The 21924-nt window shown below is 36.7% G+C and overlaps 1 protein-coding gene across 1 annotated transcript; it reads left to right on the top strand.

The window, feature by feature from the left end:
* Positions 1 to 291: 291 nt before the first annotated feature.
* Positions 292 to 21630, top strand: ppp1caa (protein phosphatase 1, catalytic subunit, alpha isozyme a). Its single transcript, XM_028454400.1, has 8 exons — positions 292 to 448; positions 921 to 1024; positions 14166 to 14297; positions 15065 to 15295; positions 15374 to 15478; positions 17230 to 17453; positions 18657 to 18791; positions 20454 to 21630. Exons 2-8 carry the CDS (start codon positions 970 to 972, stop codon positions 20568 to 20570), a joined length of 999 nt encoding a protein of 332 aa, XP_028310201.1. The 5' UTR covers positions 292 to 448; positions 921 to 969; the 3' UTR covers positions 20571 to 21630.
* The last annotated feature ends 294 nt before the right edge of the window (positions 21631 to 21924 follow it).

The raw sequence follows: 21924 nt of genomic DNA, 5'->3' as shown, positions 1-21924 counted from the left end.
GTAATGTTTATTGGTTGTGGTTCATTTACAAAAGGGTGATGCATAATCATCTTGGTATAGTAGTAATAATAATAATAATAATAATAATAATAATAATAATAATATGATTAATATTATGTCGTTCTAAATATATCCACTAGCTGTCGCACTATAAATTTAGGGCCATGTTAAAAGGTGCTTGTGGGCACGGCCTGCGTAAAAAGACAGACATACCTCTGAACCAATCAGATGTCCGAGTTTTTAATCTAATTGTTGACGCCGACCAATGAGCTTCAGCGAAAGGCGTGTGTGATAATAAGCAGCGTGACGTCACGGCGGAGGCTCGGCTACAAACGGCTGTGTTTTAAAGTTCCTGTGGGAAGATCCACCGTAGCGTCCCGGTCACAGCTAGACCGAACCGAGCCCACATTTAACACCCGTACAGGACCCATACCCACCTCAGGACAAGGTTGGAACACATTATGTCTGCTTGTGAGCTTCAACGCGGCTGCTCAGATTAGCTGACTGCTGACAGTCCGTGTATGTTAGCTGTCACTTAGCTGCTAGCTCAGTTAGCTGCTAGCTCATTGATTTTTGGATGTTGTGTTGCAGTTGGTGTCCGTTTTAACTGATGAGTGGCTTTTCGCTGCGTTGCTGGTATTAACGATGCAGGTCTCAAACCTGAAAATCAATATATAAATGATTGTGAGCTTGTTAATAATGCTTGTATACATTTTATGTAAAGCTATATCGCCTGAATCGTCGACGTTATTACCAGCAACCGGCGACATTGGTCACCAGTTAAACCGAAGACCAGTTTTACCGCTACATCAGTCTTGGTGTTGGCCGGTTAGCTCAAGCCCGGGAGCTCAAACAACTACTATTTAAACACAGTTATACACCTCGTTTCCCTCTTATAATGTTTGTTCTGTGGATTTAAGGCGCTGCACGGAACACTGAGTTAACCCGAGGAACGACGGAAAACAGAAAATGGCGGAGCCGGACAAATTAAACATCGACTCCATAATTCAGCGTCTTTTGGAAGGTAAGGAAGACCGAACCCCGGTTGTGATGGCGTTTTCCCCCGGTTTTATTTTGGGATTTTCTGCTTGTGAAGGTGTATTAATGGGTAACTTGCTGTGTATGGGGTGTTAAACATACGACGCGCGGGTCCAAATACCAACACCAGAACGTTTATTTCAGACCTTTTGGTGTAGTAGAGCAGTAACTAAACTACAAATCCAACATCCCAAATTTAAAATGTGCTTCTGTAACATTTGATGTACGACGGTGATTTTGGGCAACATTAAAATAAAAAAGAAATCTTTGACTTTAAAGTTTTAATTTTATGAGAATAAAGTCGTATCTCAATAACATTATAATTTTATGAGATTAAAGTTGTAATATTTTGAGATAAAAGTTGTAATATTTTGAGATTAAAGCTGTAATATTTCAAGATTAAAGTCAAAATTAGTGATCTACCATAAATTTTTATCGGAAACCGAAAATAAAAAATCCAAGGCCGAAAACCGAAACACCGAAATAAATTCTGCAAATTATTAGTCCATTTCATTTCTAACTATTAATATGTAATAACCTCACTATAATTAAAGCATTGCACAGAGAATGTAATTGAAAATTGGCATAGGTACCTGAGAACAAGAATGTGTTGAAGTTTGCTGAAAACAATTTAATTTTCAATGAATTTTTGGTACAATACGCCTGTACTGTACTGCATGTATTGGGTGTCTTTTGTGTAATTGTGAGAAAAAGCTGCAGAGAATGTAGTTGAAAATTGGCATAGAAGTACCTGAGGGCCTGTAGAACAAGAATGTGATGGAGTTTGCTGAAAACAATTTGATTTTCGATTAATTTTTGGTACAATACGCCTTACAGTACTGTTGGTGTGATTTATGCTTGAAACTGATGTACTTGAACGCACTATAAAGCATTTTTGGTACAATGCCCTGACTTAGTAAGTCAAAATCCTGACATAATTACCCCCCTTTTTTATCTCATGCATGTCCCTTACTGGACTCTGTACAAATGCTTCTGCTAATGCAAATAAATGAAAAGCTCACCCTTTCAGAGTGAAGTTTACAAGTAGTACGGTAGCTTTTACAGGAAGAAGACAGATGTAGGGAAACTTTGGGCTTATTTAGCTCTTAGTAGCCTGTAAATATTACACAAAACAAAACTTTCAAAACAGCAACAAAAAAGTACAATAGAAGTTTAATAGACCTACATTTTCTAAAGAACTTAAATTAAGAAAAATAGAATAAAAATTCCCAAATTAAAAACAGGTGCCGTACAAATTCCAATGAGATTGAATACATTAACACTGGAATCTATGTAGCGTCTACACATTACAAAAGGCTAAAATAGCTGCTGACTCAAAGAGCTATTCTTCATGGGCTGATATTTTATAGCAAATATTTGTGCATGTGGGTCATTCCATTAGTGTTATTATATATAATTAATTTATTTCCTCATTTATAATCAAATTCTTTTCTTTAAAAAAAAAAAGCACATGTAAGGCAAAAATAAGTTCAATAGCGTTTTTACTATTTAATATAAACCAAGCTGCTGAATCTTGTTTAATGTATATCTCAGGGGTGGCCAATCCTGGTCCTCAAGAGCCACTATCCAGCATGTTTTAGATGTTTCCCTCTTCCCACACCTGATTGAAATGACCAGGATCGTTATCAGGCTTCTGCAGAGCTTGATGAGTTCTTCATTTGAATTAGGTGTGTTGGTAGAGGGAAATGTCTAAAACATGCTGGATAGGGGCTCTTGAGGACCAGGATTGGCCACCCCTGGTATATCTTATAATGTGTTAAATGAAGTTATGGTTGATAAATATTTCTCTGATTTCCTATAATTAAATCAGGTCTAGCTTGATGAATTCATCATTAATTACTGAGAGCAGTATTAATAAAAGGATATTTAGGTGTAATAATCATAATGTTTACATTAGTCTAATGGGAGCAGCTTTGTTTTGTAAAATGTGAATTATAATAATTAAACAATATTTCGTTTCACAAGGCTGGATGGATTCATACAGTTTTATGCAAACATTTAGTTCACACAACGTGTGACAAGTTTTGAAGCCATGTACTTTTTACGCAGTCGCTTGCTTTTATGACGACGTTAGCGCTTATCCCAGTCTTGTGTTTCGGTGGGTTAGCTCGGCATGCTTTAGTCCAGTTTTGTGTGTTCTCGGCTAGATTGAGGGCCAAATGGCTCGTGGCCCTTGCTAATTTCTGACACTGATTGAAAGATGAGTACTACGACCCAAGGGTGCTCTACAAAATGAAGCTTTAGAGATGAAATCGCAGCAGCTCAAACAATCAATGCAAACATGAAAATGCATTTCAGACTAAAAAACGGTGCCAATGTAAGCCTATTATTAAGATGAGATTAACCTTTTTTTTAATTTATTTTTTCATATTTCTTGAACTATTTTTTGCTGAAAATGTTCAAAACGACGAGAAACATAATCAAGCATTTGCAGATTAGACGCAAATGAAACGACTGACTTTGAATGAAATAAGTTTAGATAACTACACTTAAACGTCAAAGGAAATGTATTATGTAAACTTTATGAAAAAACACCAAGTAAAACACGGTAACTCCGATAAAAATGTTTAAAACATGACAGGATAATTTTTTATTTTTTTTGAGTCTGCTTTTTTTTTTTTCAGTTTTTAGTCCAATTTAATTTACTTCAATTACCCCAGATTTTACTGTCACACAGTATTTAAAGGAGTCAGTGGGCTGAATAACCTTGATTTAGATTGATTACTGGTATTATTCTCTTTCCAGCAGGGCACACCCACTAAGTCCTATTTCCAACATTCTACACAGACAAGAAAAAAAAAAAAGATCTTCATGTCCCACTCCTTCACATGTTGACATGAACTTCCTCTAAATACAAAACTAGCAACAGATTGGACAAAAATATGGATCAATGTCGATGGTTTGATTCTTTTTGTCATTGTTTGCATTCAGATTTAGTTTTGGTGACAGTGGTGACATTATTCAGTTTCTAAAAATACCTTAAGGTAGTTTTCTCAGTCATTGTATTCCAAGCTTTACAGGCTAATCACTATATATTAAGTTAAACATATTCAAAGACGTGTGGTGCATTGTTTCAATGCTTTACCTTGAAAAGGAGGGAATGTGAAATTGTGAAATACTGCTGTTAATCGTGGGTGTTCAGTGTGTGAAATTATGTTATCGCGTTCAGAGGAAAATTTTAATTGTGTAATACTCATCGGAGGCAGGTTTGATCTCCTGATCCCGATTTTATTATTATTTTTTAATATTTGACGTCATACACCTTGAATGTTTAAATCTTATTTTAATGTAAAACATTGAACAATACATGTGAAACGATACAAACGTGTTCTTTTAACTGCACATGAGCTAGTTACTGTATTTCAAATATGAAGGAAGAAATTATATCCGTTCCTTTAATCTTTCATTTTTCACATTTTGAAAACAAACACAACTTGTGCAACACGTTACACTGCAGACCTGTTTTCAGCTCTTTGACAAAAAATAAAGTGCACAGCAGTATTTTGGTTTTACAAAAAAAGGAAATTACAAGGTTTGAGGTAGATTTTAAAAATAATCTACAGTAGTGTTTCTGAAATGGGGCTATGTTAAAAATATGGGGTTTTATGTATTTTTAGTAATAAAAAAAACCCAATCGTACAAAATATTACCAGCAACTCACAAAAACACACAAAATAGGAGAAATATACTGAATAATAAAAAGAATAAACAACACACACACCAAGATAAAAAAAAAATACTTTTACCAGCAACACACCAAACAACAACAAAGACACTAAATGAGAAACACACAAGATCACTACAAAATACACAAAAACAACAGAGAAACATACAAAACGACACCAAAAACACACACACTGAGATAGAATGATTTAAATAATACCTGCAAAAACACAGAAAATAGGAGAAAAATATACTGAATAATAAAAACAATAACAAAATACTAATATAAATTATCTTGTTTTGAACATGAACTGAAAATAAAAGGATCAGTCTTGGTCCCACATCAGGAGGGAGATAAACAGAAATGATCAAAACTATGGAAATAAATCTTTTCAGGAGGCAATAAATAATGTTTCTTTCCACCTTTTTTACAAAATGAGATTCTTTAAAATGTGTGTTATCACTCATTCACTCCATCATTATACTCTATAGTTGATTTTTCCACAGAATTCTGAGCAGAATGTAGTAGTTGGACATAAGGGGGGTACCTGCATTTAAAAGTAAGACATTTGAGCCAAAAAAGATTGAGAACCACTGACCTACAAGACAACATAACAAAACCTCTAAAAACACCACTAATGTGTTGTGCGTTTTAGGTTTTTGTTCCTGCTAAAATGGGGATCAGTGCAGCCTTACTGTAACTAGTTGATGTGGTGAAATTCTCCTGTTTTGTTGTGAGACTGTAAAGGTAGATCTGTCCTGGTTGGAGATGTGAGTGGACAAACCAGGTTGTTTTATCTTCACAACGGTGGTGGTTACGTAACCAGAGCCCAGAGGACGACCAACACATAAATCTTCTCTGCCTCGGTGGCTCAGTTCATTTGGAGAGCAGCAGAAATAATGTCGCGACCTCTGAGCTCGTCCTTGCACGGAGCGAAGCAACCGACTGTTTCACACGTGCAGTTGTTTTGTAACAGAATTAGCTTTGAGTGAACTTTTCACATGCATAACAGCATAAATATGGGAGGACAGTCACAATATTAGATGTTTATTTAGTGAAGTCTCCACTGTGCAGAGATGTACAGAGTACTGATGTATGTCATACATAAAATACTCAAGTACAAGTAAAAAGTAGTTCAATTAAATAATACTCAAAGTAAAAGTACTAGTTACAGTTCCCTTGCATTAGGGCTGGACGATTTTGCCTAAAAAAAAACCTCTTGTTTTAAAGGTCCCATATCATGCTATTGTCTTCACTCATCTCCATTTGTTCTAAGAACCCCAAAAACATAGTATTTGAGGTATATTTTCTCAAACTTGCCTGTTTTCCAGAGTTTTAGCCTCTGAAATGTCACTTTCTAAGCAACTCTACACAAACAAACTGATTTGCATCCTAGTTATGCATATTCATGAGTGGGCAAGTCTATAGACGGGACACTGACTTCCTCCTCCCCACATGGTAACTTAGTGCCAGAGGACGGCCCGCGCTCCTCCCACCCACTCCGTAGCTGAGCTCATGCTGCTTTATAAACACAAGACAGAGCGTGGGGGCGGGGCGTTCACCGGTACATACATAGACTGTAGAAAATACATCATAGCACTGCGCGAAGGACACTGAAATGCTCACCTTTGTGGGTGTGTCTGTTTACATGTCAATCACGGCAGAGAGCTTCCTGGAGGCGTGACTTCTCCAGCTCAGTGCTGCGTCAGATTCGTCATCAAAGTGGGAACGTGTCATCAAATTGTAGCGAGGTGTTTGGGCTCACCCTGCAGTAAGAAAGAAGCAAATCACCCTCTAACTAATGATTGAGGGAATCAATGAAAAAACACTTAAGACATGTGTATAAAGCCCTAATAGACCTTTATGATCTTTAAAGTAAAAAGTTGATGTAGTGTAACATGGGCCCTTTAAAGAAAAATTAGAATTTCGATTCAATTTTTTTTTTTTTTCCAGTGCACTTAAAAATGACTGCAGACATCAGATATATTGTCAAAAGTGCAACATTATTGCTGTGTTTGTCCTCAAGAGTTAAAATGCATAGAACAATCCCAAAATAAAAAGTAAATGAGGTTCTGTCATTCAACAATTTCAAGCTTTAACCAGGTTTGAGCAAAATTGCAACAGCAACTTCACAGTGGCTTAAATTTTCTAATTGAGAAATCAGATAACTACATATTTTATAACATTACAATTAAAACAATATTAAACTCTTCCCTTAGCATCTCGGAATAGTGCGAAAAAACGGCCAAAATGATAATCACGATTTTAGTATGTGTACAGTTTACAGAGCAAAATTAAGCTTTAAATTTTGATTATAATGAATTTATTTATTTTTTCAATTAACCCAAATGGTTATCATGTACCAAAGGCTAAAATAATAAATACACTATTACTGAGTGCAGAGTCTGTATTTCAAATGTAACTATATTGCTGACAATTAGGTTAATTTATTCATGGCAACCAAAATCATGATCACGATTAAAATTCAATTAATTGTACAGCTCTACTATAGTATGGCTACATTTCTGAACTCTAAAAATGATAAAATAACCTCCATTCAATGCTGTTTTGGTGCCGTGCATTTCGTTTAGTCTGATGTGATGCATTTGATTGTTGTCTGGTTAATTAATTTTTTGTAGTTTCACAATGTCCATTAGGCATTTTAGAATAATATATTTAAGGGTTGGGTGTAGAAATGCAAGGAATTACTTAACTTTTTTTTAAAATGTACTTGAGTACAAGTAAAATGACTGACTTACAAATATAATTAAACTACCTGGGGCTGGGCGATATGGCTATCTTTTAATATCTCGATATTTTCAAGCTATCTACGATATATCTCGATATTTTGCCCCTGCTTTGAGATGATGTTTTGATGCATAAAATCGAACCAGAATGGCAATACTCAATATATTAATGTTTTCCCCTAACTATTATAGCATAGCGTACCTGTTAGTTTCTTTTTTCAGAGGCAAAACCTTAAAATAACACATTTATTAACAGAGGTGTAGAGAACAATATTAAAATGTATAAAACAAATGATGTGCATTTGTGCACATTTTAATATCAACTTCAACTGACCAAAGTCCTGTACGTTTTTTTTTTTTAATTATTGTAATTAACTATCAATTATTTATGATTTACTGACTATTGTGAATTTATCAGATACGTAATATATAAACAGTTGCCACTACAAGCACGCACAGGCACACGCGCTGTCAAGATCGCCTTCTGAGGACTGTCCCTTTAAGGTAGGCATGGTAACGTGCGGTCAGAGTTGAATCAGACCTGCTTTGAAGTGAGCGCATGGACCGAGTTTAATGTTTCTTTTCTGTTACTGTCTCGTCTGAAATGACATAGAAGCAGTGTTTGAGCTTCCCCTGCTTATAATAAACGTACAGTGTGACTACAGCGGACACCTCTGGATCTCTACAGCACACACACACACTCCCGCACACAGTGTTTTACTGAGCATTATGCCTGTCTTAGACTTTAATATGATGACCATGTCTTGGCAATATGGTAGGCTACTGCTTTGGTAATCTCACCACACAGGCGCAGTCATTGAAGCTTTCAGTATGGTTTGTTTCGGCGGCGAGGAGAATAAAGCATACCTGCGGCTCTACGGAAGAAACTTTTAATGTTACGTGAATTATATGGATAATACGATATAGTCCATTGCTATATCTCCTAGATAAATATATCAATATTTATGAAGAACTTGATATATTGCCCAGCCTTACAAGTACCCATAAAAGCAACTGAAATCCAGTAGCTTGAGTACTTCTGCTGTGTGTTTAGCTGCTTTATGATCAGCAGGGGTTATTGAGCTGGTGGAGCTGATCAGTATTATACAGAAATGTGCTCGTGCACTCGTCGTTTCCTCCGGGGACTTTGACTTTGACTGGAGTGTTTTGTACTGAGGCTTTGATAAGGTCGTCTGCCAAAACACACAGGAAAGACAAACACACTGATAGTGGCTGTATTTTTATCCTCTTATGCAACTACCTTGACCTTTGTTTTTGGAGACATCTGTGAATTTACAACCTAGCTCGTGTTAACATTAGCCACAGTTACATTATTTTTTAAATTCAGAATTAATCTGAATTAAAGTATGCTGCTTTGTTTCTACATGGAAAGGGTAATTAGGAATTGAAGTTTACATGGAAAAATGTTAATTCGCCTTTTTTCAATTCCACTTTAAGTCTGGGGGTTGGGAGAAGTTGCGTTTTTAGTAGCCGTTTAATTGCCTTGTATTGCCTTTGACATGATCTGACGTGTTTGTGACACAATGCGACGCAGCGTTTGGATAAAATAAATGATTATCATCTTAAATGGACTATTCCTGTGGTTAGTAGAAATGAGGAGGAGAAGAAAGTGACTCAGCAGCTTAACACTCCTTGAGTGTTTGAAACAGCTGACTGACTCAGCTGCTGCTTGTGATAAACACACCCTGAAGTAGTGCTGAGACGGACTCACAATCACAATAGGTGCTTAAATAACCATGTGTTTTACTGTAATGTGCAGTTTTTTGGCTGAAAACAATAACAGTGTGTGGATAGCAAAAGAAAATTGCTTTGGTGATCACTTTTCTCCCTCGCAAGAGTGAGGCATGAAACCAGTGTCTATAGACACGCCCACTCATCAATATGCATAAGTAGGCCCCAAAACAGCCTGTTTTTAGAAGTGTTATTAAAGGGACTTTTCAGAAGGACTAGAACCTCACAGGGAGATAGAACCTCAGACTATGTTGTTGGGGTTCTTAGATCAAATGGAGATGGAGAAAAATAGCATAATATTGGACCTTTAAGTTGAACTCAGAATGGCCATTTTCATTCAGAATTAGATGTTTACTACAATGTCATTTAAAAAAAATTTAAAGATGATTTCATATTTATTCTGAAATAAAGGGGAATTAACGGTGTCATAAACGTAGCCATTGAGATATTCTCTGTTTGGGACTGAAATGCTGTTTAGTCTTGGATGTGGAGAACAAGGTAAACTCCTCCTGCTGCTGTTACAAGACCAAACCAATTAAAAGTGTTTAGATGAAGAGCAGTTTCAATAGGATTACTTGTGCATATCAAGAGCTAAGTGAGTGGGAGTTTGTTGCTAAATAGCGCGTCTGGCTTACGTGACATCATGCAGATCTCTTCACAGTGAGTCAGGACAGGAGTGCTGAACCAAAACCAACTGTTGACTCCCATCAGCACTCCAGCTTTCCTGTCCCACTGATCCAAGCCTTTGTGTGTGCACCTCCTGCTCAGTGCAGCGGAAAAAGCCTTTTGTTTGTGCGCCTCACGATAAGCTCAGTGTTGCCCATGGGCTACGTGGCTAATTTAGGCATAAGCTTCATCAGGGTTTAGCCTTCTCTAATCCAGGTTTAAAGTGACATGCAGTGCTGTGGTATTTATACCCACTTTCACTACTTTTAGTCTTTGCTTCACCAGATATTTACCTGCACGAAAGCTTCTAGCACTTTTATACACAATTGTTTTCTGAGAAAGTGTTTGTTTGTTCTTTTGTAGTAAATCAGTGATTTAAAATGATTTTTAATGCTGCACATTTGGTATATGGGTTTTACAAAGTTTACATGTTTTACAATTAGTTAAAAGTTGTTTGTTTTTAGCGAGTAAAATAACATGTAGATTTTCTATTTAATGTAGAAATTGAATCAATTTAATAAATTAGGATAAGTTAAGCGTTGCTTCTTGAAACTTAAACATTTCCAACCTTTTTAAGTGCCTACTAGCAATTATAATTAAGTCTTAAACGTTCAATTACGACTCAATTTTGATTACGATGATCTGCATTTTTCCCAATTACAATTTAAATTACAATTATTTTACCCCTGAAAATCAATTACAATTACATCCTCAATTACTGAAGTTCAAATTCAATTAATCACAATTACTGAGCCTTTAATAAATAACCCTTATAAAGCGTAACCTTTGTCTTGTTAGCTTTCTGTTCACATCTCTTATGATGATGGGTCTGTTTGATCCATGTCTGAAATCAGCTATAAAATACGCTAAAAAATATCATCTATCATCTTTATTATTATTTAAATAAATGGTCAAATGATCCTAAAGAAATACATATTAGTCATCGAACTGTAACATGGGTTTCGCTGGTTTGCGTTTAATTACATTTAAATGACAGTTTTTTATAAAATTTCCTTGATTACATATTATTTTCTGAACTCAATTACAATTCAATTATGATTACAAAAGCAACATATTTTTTTCAATTCCAAATACTTTTATAATTGCGTCATAATTGTAATTTATTATCAATTACAGAATGATAATTATAATTAACCCCAACCCTGCTGTGCATTGCACTTTTACTCCTCTTTTCTTTGGTGAGGTGTGACTTGAAATGATGTGGGGAACATTCCAAACAGGTTTTAGTTAGCTGGTTTATCATGACAATAAAAGGATGTGTTTTCATTGCACAGCCAACAATTATCTTTGGCCAACCCAACTCAGTCATTGAAGACATTAGGCAGTACGATAATGATGCAGCTTAACGTCACTGTTTAGTATCTGGGTGTGAATACGTGAGGAATCACTTGTATGAATTAACAGTTCTTTTAGCTTTGGAAACTAAATAAGAAATATAATATCTAAAGGCAAGTATCAAGTAGGCAAGGCAAATTTATTAGTATAGCGCATGTCATACACAAGGCAAGTCAATGTGCTTTACATGATCAAAAAGTGCAACATAAAACATTCAACAGCTTAAAAATCAAGAACATTAAAATTATTAAAGATTATTAAAATTAACAAATGCATTTCATCAACAACATTACCAGAAATCTTTTTTGGCCAATATGCTGATAATTTACAACTCATTTAACCAAAAACTAATGCAGATACTGATATATATAGAGTTACAGAGTCTCAACAACTCTGTCTCCACCCTTTCCTCTGCACACACCCAACACAGCATAACGTGGATGGCTGTTCATCATAGGAATGGGATCCACACAAGGTTCCTGCTGCTTAACAGAAGGTTTTCCTTGCCGCCATGATGAATTCATGTTGGGTGTGGGATACATATGTATGTGTATATACGTATATATGCATATGTGTGTATCCATAAAATGAAGAGTCTGTCCTTAAGACTGCTCTACTGTAAAGTGTCTTGAGATACCATTGGTTATGATTTGGCGCTATAAAAATAAAAGATTGATTTATTGATATATTTTGTCATTCACATCTAATTGCAGAAGTCATTTAGCTTCTGTAGTAGGGAGCCTCAACCCCACAATGTTTTAAAATCTGTTCCAATCACCAAAATAAGACTTGCAAAATATTTGGTAAATCAATTTATATTTATGGGGTCCACCTCAAAATCTTTACACATGCCCCATTATGAGTGAATATTTACGTTTAATATAACATTTAGGTTATTTTTTGCTGGAATAAATGATATATTTTGCTTTTACACAATTGGCATGATGAATTGATGATCTAGTAGTTATTTGTAATTTCTGTTTTATGTTCTTCAGGGAATCAACATAATTATTTATATATAATAATAATTTTGATTTAATAATATTTAATAATTTAATAATAAAATTATTTTTTTTCTGTTATTATTGGTGTGTTTTATTTTTTTCCACTTGGTGGACCCCATAAACAATGATGGAATTGGCTAATATTTTGTCTGGTTATATGTTTTTGATATTGGAACAAATTTAGATTGGGAACAGAAAGATATTAAAAAACAATTCATGCAGGGTTTGGTGCACCTCTATTCTGACGTATAATTAACCTATCCGATATTGATATCGGTCTGACATTAGCCTGAAAACAGATCGGATTCAAATTTCTGGATTTTTCGATTTTATTTTTTTTATTTTATTCGATTGTAGGATACTGTAGATATTATGTTGGAGGGCGGTCAGCCCAAAATGTCACGTTTTTTGGTGTATATTAAAAACTGAAATTGGGAGCTAACTACGCAGTTGTGCGGACCTTCTTTTCTTCTTAGCATTTTTGGACCTTTTGATCCAGCACACTGCCTCAAGTAAAAGGGAAGTGCGTGTTTTTTTGATTGTGCTAAAAAATATGTAACCAATTGGTTAATAATAAATGGGTCAGTTTTTCTCATACCTACTGTCGCTGACTATTCCACACTACAAAATGAGTTATTATTTTTATTAAAGAAAAGAGAGAAAGAGAGAGAAAAAAAAGTTAATAAAAACAAAGTATGTGTGGTGATATTGGTATCAGCCGATAAGCAAGGCTGCAATATCGGTATCATATTGGAAATGAAAAAGTTGTATCGGGACATTCCTAAGAATTACACAGCATACTCTTTGATAAAAATGATGGAACACTGATATTAGGGATGCACTGAAATTAAAATCCTTGCTCGAAAACAAAGGCTTTTGGCCTTTGTTTTCGAGCAATAAATTATTATGCCAATTATTAGTATAATCAAATTTATGGCTATGTAATTATGTACTAACCTCACTATAATTAAAGCAATGTAATTGTATAAATTGAAACGTGCCAGTGTTTTGGCTGAAAACAAGTTTTTGATTGCAAAATTTTCGCATCACTAGTAATAATTCTTTGTGCAAAACGAGAAAAACACTTCAACTTACGTTTTGTAAAGCATGTCATACTTATTCATGACAAGTGTTTTTAAACAAAACAATGATGATACTTGAGCTACTCCGCATTCTACTTAAAATAGTTACTAATTACTAACATTGTGTTTATAAGTGGCATTATGTGTCAGAGCTATATATGAGGAAAGAAATCAAACTATTTGGAAATGGGTGAAATTGAGTGAATAATTCTACTTTGAAATTGTTTAGTGCCTCTTACCTCCAGCAGCAGCAGCAGCTCCTCCTCTCTGCACACAAACACAGCCAGACTCTTTCCTTAACGCTTTCCGTCACCACGTAAAGATTGGAAGCCGTCCAATTCCACAACAGTCCGTTGTCGCTGCACAGACTGGTGTAGCATTAGCACGGATGCTAACAGCTGATGTCTGTAAACAATGTGTCTGTGGCTCCAAGCTGTGACTCCCAACACGATCGGCAGCAGAAAAAGTAGTGCAGTTTTAGCATCCAGTAGTGCAGTTTGCATTTACATATATGGCAATAAAGTATAATATATATTCTATATTAAACCGCAGTGTTGTTTTAGCTGTTAGATAGTTGGAGAGGGAGGCGCTCACATTCTTGGAGGCTGTGGTTAGCTGCTGTGGTTAGCTGTTCTCGTGCAGCGCCACAAACAGAATTGATGGACATTTGTTGGGTGGGAGGTGTGAGCGCCTCAGTCTGTCTATAAATCTGCGGCTCACGTTTTGTCTTTGTCTTCATTCAGCTTCCTTTCAGCTCTCAGTGTAGGTGAACTTGGCCGTGTGTTGTAATCCCTCATAAAATGTCTCCTTTCTCTCTCTCTTTCTCTCGTTCCAGTCAAGGGCTCTCGGCCAGGGAAGAACGTTCAGCTGACTGAGAACGAGATCCGCGGGCTTTGCCTTAAATCCCGTGAAATTTTCCTGAGCCAGCCCATCCTGCTGGAGCTGGAGGCCCCACTCAAAATCTGTGGTGAGTTTAATAAAGCGCTGCATTCCCTGCAGCAGTGAAAACATGTGATAAACACCAGCCAACAGCTTTACTGTAAACACACACACACACACACACACACTTCTGTCTGTGTGTCTGTGTCTGTGTCTGTGTCTGTGTGTGTGTGTGTGTGTGTGTGTGTGTGTGTGTGTGTGTGTGTGTGTGTGTGTGTGTGTGTGTGTGTGTGTGTGTGTGTGTGTGTGTGTGTGTGTGTGTGTGTGTGTGTGTGTGTGTGTGTGTGTGTGTGTGTGTGTGTGTGTCTCTCTCTTTGGAGAGGGTTACTTGCATTTTAAATCACATGATGGAATCGATGCTCTGCTTTGCTGTATGTCAGGGCATAGTGCAGCCTGGGGGCCACATGTGGGCTAGCCTTGTGTGGCCCCCAAGTTAGACACACGAAATGACTCAAAATGTACACAAAATGACTCCCAAAAAACATACATTTACAGCAAAATGTACAAAAAAAACAACAAATGTATAAAAAAAGACAACACATATATAAGGACAACACAAATGTATAAACAAAAAGCAACACAAATGTATAAAAAAAAATGGACAATAACATAAAATATACACAAAATTAATCCAAAAACACACTAAACTTTTTATATTTTCCTGGTAATGCTCAGATTGGTCATTATTCTAAATGCCGAGATGAATGTTATGTTTTTCAGATCAGATAAAATCACATTTTTGTTACTCTGTGATAAAAGGTCTCTGTCATAGTATGTGTGTGCTGCCCCTTGCAGGTGACGTACACGGTCAGTACTACGACCTCCTACGGCTCTTTGAATACGGTGGTTTTCCTCCTGAGAGCAACTACCTGTTCCTGGGCGACTACGTGGACAGAGGGAAGCAGTCACTGGAGACCATCTGCCTCCTACTCGCCTACAAGATCAAATACCCTGAGAACTTCTTCCTGCTGCGCGGAAACCACGAATGCGCCTCAATTAACCGAATCTACGGCTTCTACGATGAGTGTGAGTTCACTCACAGGAAACCAATGCTCGTATGTTCGGTTGTTTCATACGCACTAATGATTGGTTTTGTGTTTGTAGGTAAAAGAAGGTATAACATTAAGCTGTGGAAGACCTTTACAGACTGCTTTAACTGTTTACCTGTGGCTGCCATCGTAGACGAGAAAATCTTCTGCTGTCACGGAGGTAAGTTAATGTTCCAACCAAATGTATCACAATGTAAGGGTTTCATATCAGTTTTTTTAACCTCTTCAAAATAAGGAAAAAAAGAAAAAACTTCTGATTTAATCTTTAGCTTTAACTTATTCACTGTCAGCCATTTTCAGAGCAGCTAACCCCATATTTCCAGGCGTTTTAGATGATTTTCACTGATCTTTTGAGACCCACAGAATATTTTGTACTATGACAACCTGAAATCTGAAATTAGATTCTGAAAGATTAATTTCATCAGAAAAAAAGTGTTTCTAGCTTGTTTGGTTTTTCTGTAATCAGTAGTTGAATAGAGGCAAGTTTCACACAAATCGCCAGTTTGTGACAAAAAGCTGAGAAAAAAAGCTTTTTTCTGAAAAAACCTCTCAGTGACTTTAAAGCATTTTTTTTTTACTTTAAGAACACCTCAACATTGGTTACCTTCTATAAAACACGCTGAGACCAGGCTTTTGATGACAAAATTATTATTTTGCTATCTGGGTGAGAATTGAATGGTTTGCTTACTGTATTTTGGCGTTCCTCCAAGTCTCCCCCGTCATTCTCCCCACACGCAACTTCCTCCTCCTCCCAGACATGTTGAGGCTCACCACTTGCTTTGTTTTTTGATCGTTTTCTCTCACCATCGTGACACTCTCAATAGTCCACTTAGTTCCACACATGTTCTGGTTGTGTGTGAGCTTCAGCATCAACTCTTGTAGCGCCGTTTTCTGTCTTGTAAACTCTTTTCCTCTTCTTCTGCCCATCACGGGTGATCTCTCATCCAAAGGTGTGCTGCTGCCATCATCACTGTCTCCTAGCAACCCCCAGCCGAAAAACACAATTTACGTCTTTAGACAGTCAATGAGTTAAGAAAAAGTCACCACAACTTTTGCATACATCCCCCAGAATGCCTTAGTCGATACAATTTCAGCACAAAACATACGTATTTTTATGAATTATTTTGTGGTGTGGAATGTTAGAAAAGGCTTGATGTTCCTCAGAACAATAGTCAGTATGAGAACCAGTGACTCATTGTTAACCAATGGGCTACAGACAGTTTTTAAAACAGTTCCCTGTGGTCTAATTGACATATTTGTCATTGAGTGGAAGAGTAGGCGATTATTACAGGTGCATAGCGGAGATGGGACGCACACACACACACACACACACACACCTGTGTCTACCAACCCACTGAAACGGACAGAAATGTCTGGTATTAAAGAGAAAGTATGAGTGCCTCCCTCCACTCTTCCCTCTTTAATCAGACTCTTCTTCACCCCGCGGCTGCACTGGCTAAAACTAGCTCTGGCGACGCTAACGGCAGACGCTAACTACGCTTTCGTTTTACTGGTAGTCATCACTCCTTTGCTAGCGATAAATACAATGGCGGATTTTTGCAAAAGTTTTCATGAGGTTGGGTGGAGTTACCAGTGGAGTGGAGGGTATTTTCTTTCCTGATTTGGTTTGTGATGTCACAAACTTAAAGAATTTGAAACTGAGCAATTTTCTCTGTGTTGTAAGACTTGCACAGACCACAAACAACTGGATGGATTTATTTCACATTTCGTGTGCTGGTAAACACTCAAGTTACCTCGTGTTCAAAAAGACTGCAAAAGTGGATTTTTCATAATTTGTCCCTTTAAACTGATTTCCAATATTTGTTCAGCTCATATTGATCATTGTGTGAAGAGACAAGTTATCAAGACACAGTACAGTTGAATAGTGACTCTGTGTGACCTATGTTCCAGGGCTATCCCCCGACCTCCAGTCCATGGAGCAGATCCGCAGAGTGATGCGACCCACAGACGTTCCCGACCAGGGTCTGCTGTGTGACCTGCTGTGGGCCGACCCCGACAAAGACGTGCTGGGCTGGGGCGAGAACGACCGCGGCGTCTCCTTCACGTTCGGCGCCGACGTCGTGGCAAAGTTTCTGCACAAACACGACATGGACTTAATATGCAGGGCGCATCAGGTGAGAAGCTTTAGGAGAGTTTACCATCGAGTGTCTTGTTTGCTTTGACTGAGAACCTGCTTTAACTGTTCCACCTAAACCTTTAAACAGTAAGGTTAGACAATGTCTTTTGGTTCAGAAATGAATCCCTAAAAAGGTTTCCACCAGGAATTTGTACCAGGAGGTGTAGGGGGATTGTGTGACAGTGTCAAAGGGGAGTCAGGGGGCTACCTCCTCAAAACATTTTTGAAATTTATAACTTTCTGGACACATTTTGTGAAGTAAAGTTTTTTTAAATTTTTATCTTGCAGCCTTACGTTATAGCCAAAATGAATTGGTGAACGGTCATGATGAGTTAAAGCACATGTGTCAAACTCAAGGCCCGGGGGCCAAATCTGGCCCTTTAGAGCAGTGGTTCTTAATTTCCCCCTTTCTCTAATTTTTGAATTCAAGTCCCCACTTTGTCTGTGAAAAAACCACTATAGAGCATAATAATGGAATTAATGAGTGATAACACACATTTTAAAGAATCTCATTTTGTAAATAAATAGAATGAAACAGTATTTAGTGCCTAATATATTTATTTATATTAGTTTTTATCATTTCCTTACATTTCCCTCCTTGTATTTTCACTTCATGTTCTAATCCAGATCATTTCTATAATCATTTTGTGTATTTTGTTGTTAGTTTCATTAGTTACTATATTTGTATCTAATTTTGTGTGCTGTTGGTATTATTTAATTATTTTTTGAGAAACACTGCTGTAGAACATTCAATTCGGCCCCCAGGAGAAAGTCAAAATGACAGCGAAAGAATAAATTGTGTAAATTAACAAATAATCCAGTTGTATATATAATGAAACTCCACAATACTTTTAGGGTCATGCAATTTTTTTCTTTTTTTTATATCACATGAATGCAGTCATTTTTTATTCCAAATTGTGGAAAGAACTCTCAATTTTTCCACAAACCTTGCAATTTCTCACAAACTATCCAACAAAATTCCTCTAAACAAGAAAATCATGAATTTTTTAAGTGAATTTAACAATATTGAATGTATATTGACTGATTCAAAGACACGCTTTTCAAATTTAAATTAGGAATCATGTGGGACACGCAGTAATATTGGGACTGTTTTTATTTTCATGCTGAATAACTAATTATGGAGACTAAATGGTCAGCTTCTCACCACTTTGTAATATTTCATAATTCGTTCCATCCTCAGGTGGTTGAAGACGGCTACGAGTTTTTTGCAAAGCGCCAACTCGTCACTCTGTTCTCGGCTCCAAACTACTGTGGAGAGTTTGACAACGCCGGTGCCATGATGAGCGTGGACGAGACGCTCATGTGCTCCTTCCAGGTGGGTTCAACGCTAATTAACCAAACATGTACAGACTACCACTGCTTTCCTAAGGGAGGCGACGATGTGCCCCCTACAGTAGAGGCTCTGTATTTGTACCAGGGTCTGTGGGATGTAACCATATCTAAATCTCACGGTTCGGTATAATCACGGTAGTAACCTCACGGTACGATAATTATTGTTATTGTAGGAAAGCTCACGGTTTTACAGGAAGGCTCACAGTTAGCAGCAATGCTAACAATAACAAGAATTATGACTATAAAAAAAGTTTGTTCACCATTTTGACAGTATTTGTCATACTTTTACATTCATGACATTAGAAACTGAATACTGCCTACTACTAACAGATACAGATTATTTCGATAAAGTGCAAACATTCAAATCGAGAAAAAATATATCTGAATAAATCAAAGTAGTGCAAACTTCTTTATTCTGTGTTTAGCTTAATTTGAGGTTTTTCTAGAGAAAAATGAACAAGTCAACATTTGAGGTTAGGACTAGAACTAATCTTGTCAACATTCATTCATTTATTTATTTATGTATTTATTTATTTAACATGGACAATGCAATTCAACATAGATACAAAATAAGTGTGCAACTCCTGTCCCTGGTTGGGCTTTTTTTACATTACAGTGGAGTAACGGTAAAACTAACCCACCCACTATACAAAGAGTGGAAAACATGCATTACTTTGCACACAAAACAACACTTGTACTGTGGTTATTTTATTGACTTTAAATACATTAAAATAAACGTGTGGAATTACCATTTGTAATTATCTAGTACAGTAAATATGTAATCAGAGCTGCGGTAATAACAGTATGTGAAATCTTGAATAAAATGAAACATATTATAAAACACTAAGTACGGCTTATGAACAGGTTAATATATATTAAATATCTAGAACTAGATTAAAACTATAACTAAAAAAGAAACAATCTAAAATAAATAATATTTTGTCCTTGTGGAGTTGTTGTTGTTTGGTCACAGCACCCGGACTGATTTAGTAATTACACCACCATCCACCATGTTTCCTTTCCCCTCTGACCTCGCACTGGCCATTGGCTCAACCTCCTGTAACCTATGATGACGACACCGCAATGCATTATGGTACTTGTGGTTTACTCTGAAATGTCCACTAAAACCAACCAAAAAACGTATTTTTAAGTGCAACAGCTCATTATTTTATACCGTGACATAACCATGATGATATCGAGGCACTTTTAATACCGCGATATCGTCAGTACGTGACATTTCTAGAAATGAATTTGAAAAATGATCATAAGTCTATACAGTTTGGAAACATTACAATTTACCTTAAAAGACAAGACCGTCACACATGGTCAGAGTATGTTAAAGGTGTGTTTTTAATGTTTGTCTTGCAGATGGATACCTTTGTTTAAAGCTGCTTTTATCAGATTAAGACATTGTAGGCCCCATAATCAATAAATCAACAATAATTTGCTCGAAAAAAAATAAAAAAAAAGGTGTAAGTTTAGGTTTGTAAAGACTGTTTATTTATATTGTTGGAAAGGTTTGGCACATTGTATTGTGGGTAATGGAGTCCTGTAGATGGATGCATAGAAGTGTTTTTACTTGATTCTTACTCTTATTGTATTGTGTATCAGTCTCTTTAACTTTTTTTTTTTTCTTCTCTCACAGATTCTAAAGCCAGCAGATAAGAAATTGTATCCTTATGGCGGCGGGGCGGGAATGGGATCGGGGAGGCCTGTCACCCCGCCACGAAATTCAGCCAAGGCGTCAAAGGCTAAAAAATAACAGCCGCTGATTCCCCCCCCCCCCCCCTCCACTGCAGCGCTCCGTTCCATTCCCTCTTCTTCCCAAAGTGTCCCAGGGTTCGATTTTTTTGTCTATTTGTTTGGCTCGCTGCCTAAACGTTCTCTCTGCGAGTGTGTGTGTGTCTGTGTGTGTGTGTGAGATCACGGGGTGCAGCTGTGTTTGAATGAGGAGCCTCAGCTGTTTATGTTGAGCTCGCCACTGTTTAACGCTAAACAAGCTTTTTGTACGACTTGTTTCTGAAATCTGTGTGTTTGTGTGTGTGTGTGTGTGTGTAACGGGGCTGAGCACATGCATACACCACCACCACAACAACAAAAACAAACACTGGGTTCACGTGCTGCTCAATCCTCAGCTGAAAAAAAAAAAAAAGAAAATCATTCATGGATGTATTATGGATCTCCTGTCATTTTTTTTTCTTTTCTTGTAGATTTGTTAATTAAACCCGGGTATTTTTATTTTGTTTTGTTTTGTTTTTTTTAAATTCCATGTCCATCAGTCGTGACATTTTGACAAACGCAATAAAAATGAGACTTCTTTGTTTTTTTTTCTTTTCTTAAACTCTTGAATCTTTATTTTCCATCATCAAAACTTCTTGTACATATTTTAATGAAGTTCAACTCAAAAGTTGGGACGGATGCTAAGTGCTAATGCTAATGTGGTATGGGTCGGTTTTCAGTGAGAAAAAAAGGTTGGTCGTGTCACGTTTGCAGGCAAACAGAAAAAAACCAAAAGTTTCTCACTGCAGATTAGATGAGACGTTGTTTTGGTTCCCACATGGTGTTCACGTGCAAGCATGAAATGTTGAGTTTTCTGTTACCTCAGACCCAAACCATCACATCATAGTTTAATTTATTTATATTTTTATCAATTGAAAACATTAAAAGCTCCTTTATTTCTCGGCTAAATAAAGATCCAACGCGACTGTTTTACTGTCCTTTACAAAATGTTTAGACTTTTTCAGAAATGGGATTTGAATTGTTTTCTCTTTGTTTTTTAGTTTAATCAAAGCTGAAAGTGAATAAACTATTTGTTTTATGTACATCATCATGCTGCTCACTTTGTTTGCCATCGTCACGTCTGTCTCGTCACTCGGCTGCTTTTAGGGTCACGTAGAAGATGAAATCCATCGTGGGATTTCTCTCAATAGTCATTGATCATAGTTTTGGTTTTCACAGCTCAAATATGGCTTTTTAGCTGTTTAGATCATCATATATAGATATTATCTTTAAGTTTAATTTCTTTTTTCTCTCCTTTCCCCCCATGTCTTTCCTTTCCTTTTTTCTCTTTCTCCTCTATTTTAAATAGATCATTCTTTATTCATGCTTAAATAACT

This window comes from Gouania willdenowi, chromosome 8 (genome assembly GCF_900634775.1).
Source record: "Gouania willdenowi chromosome 8, fGouWil2.1, whole genome shotgun sequence".
Lineage (NCBI taxonomy): Eukaryota > Metazoa > Chordata > Actinopteri > Blenniiformes > Gobiesocidae > Gouania > Gouania willdenowi.
Note: the sequence above shows the minus strand (reverse complement) of the source record. Positions and strands in the feature narration are given on the sequence as shown.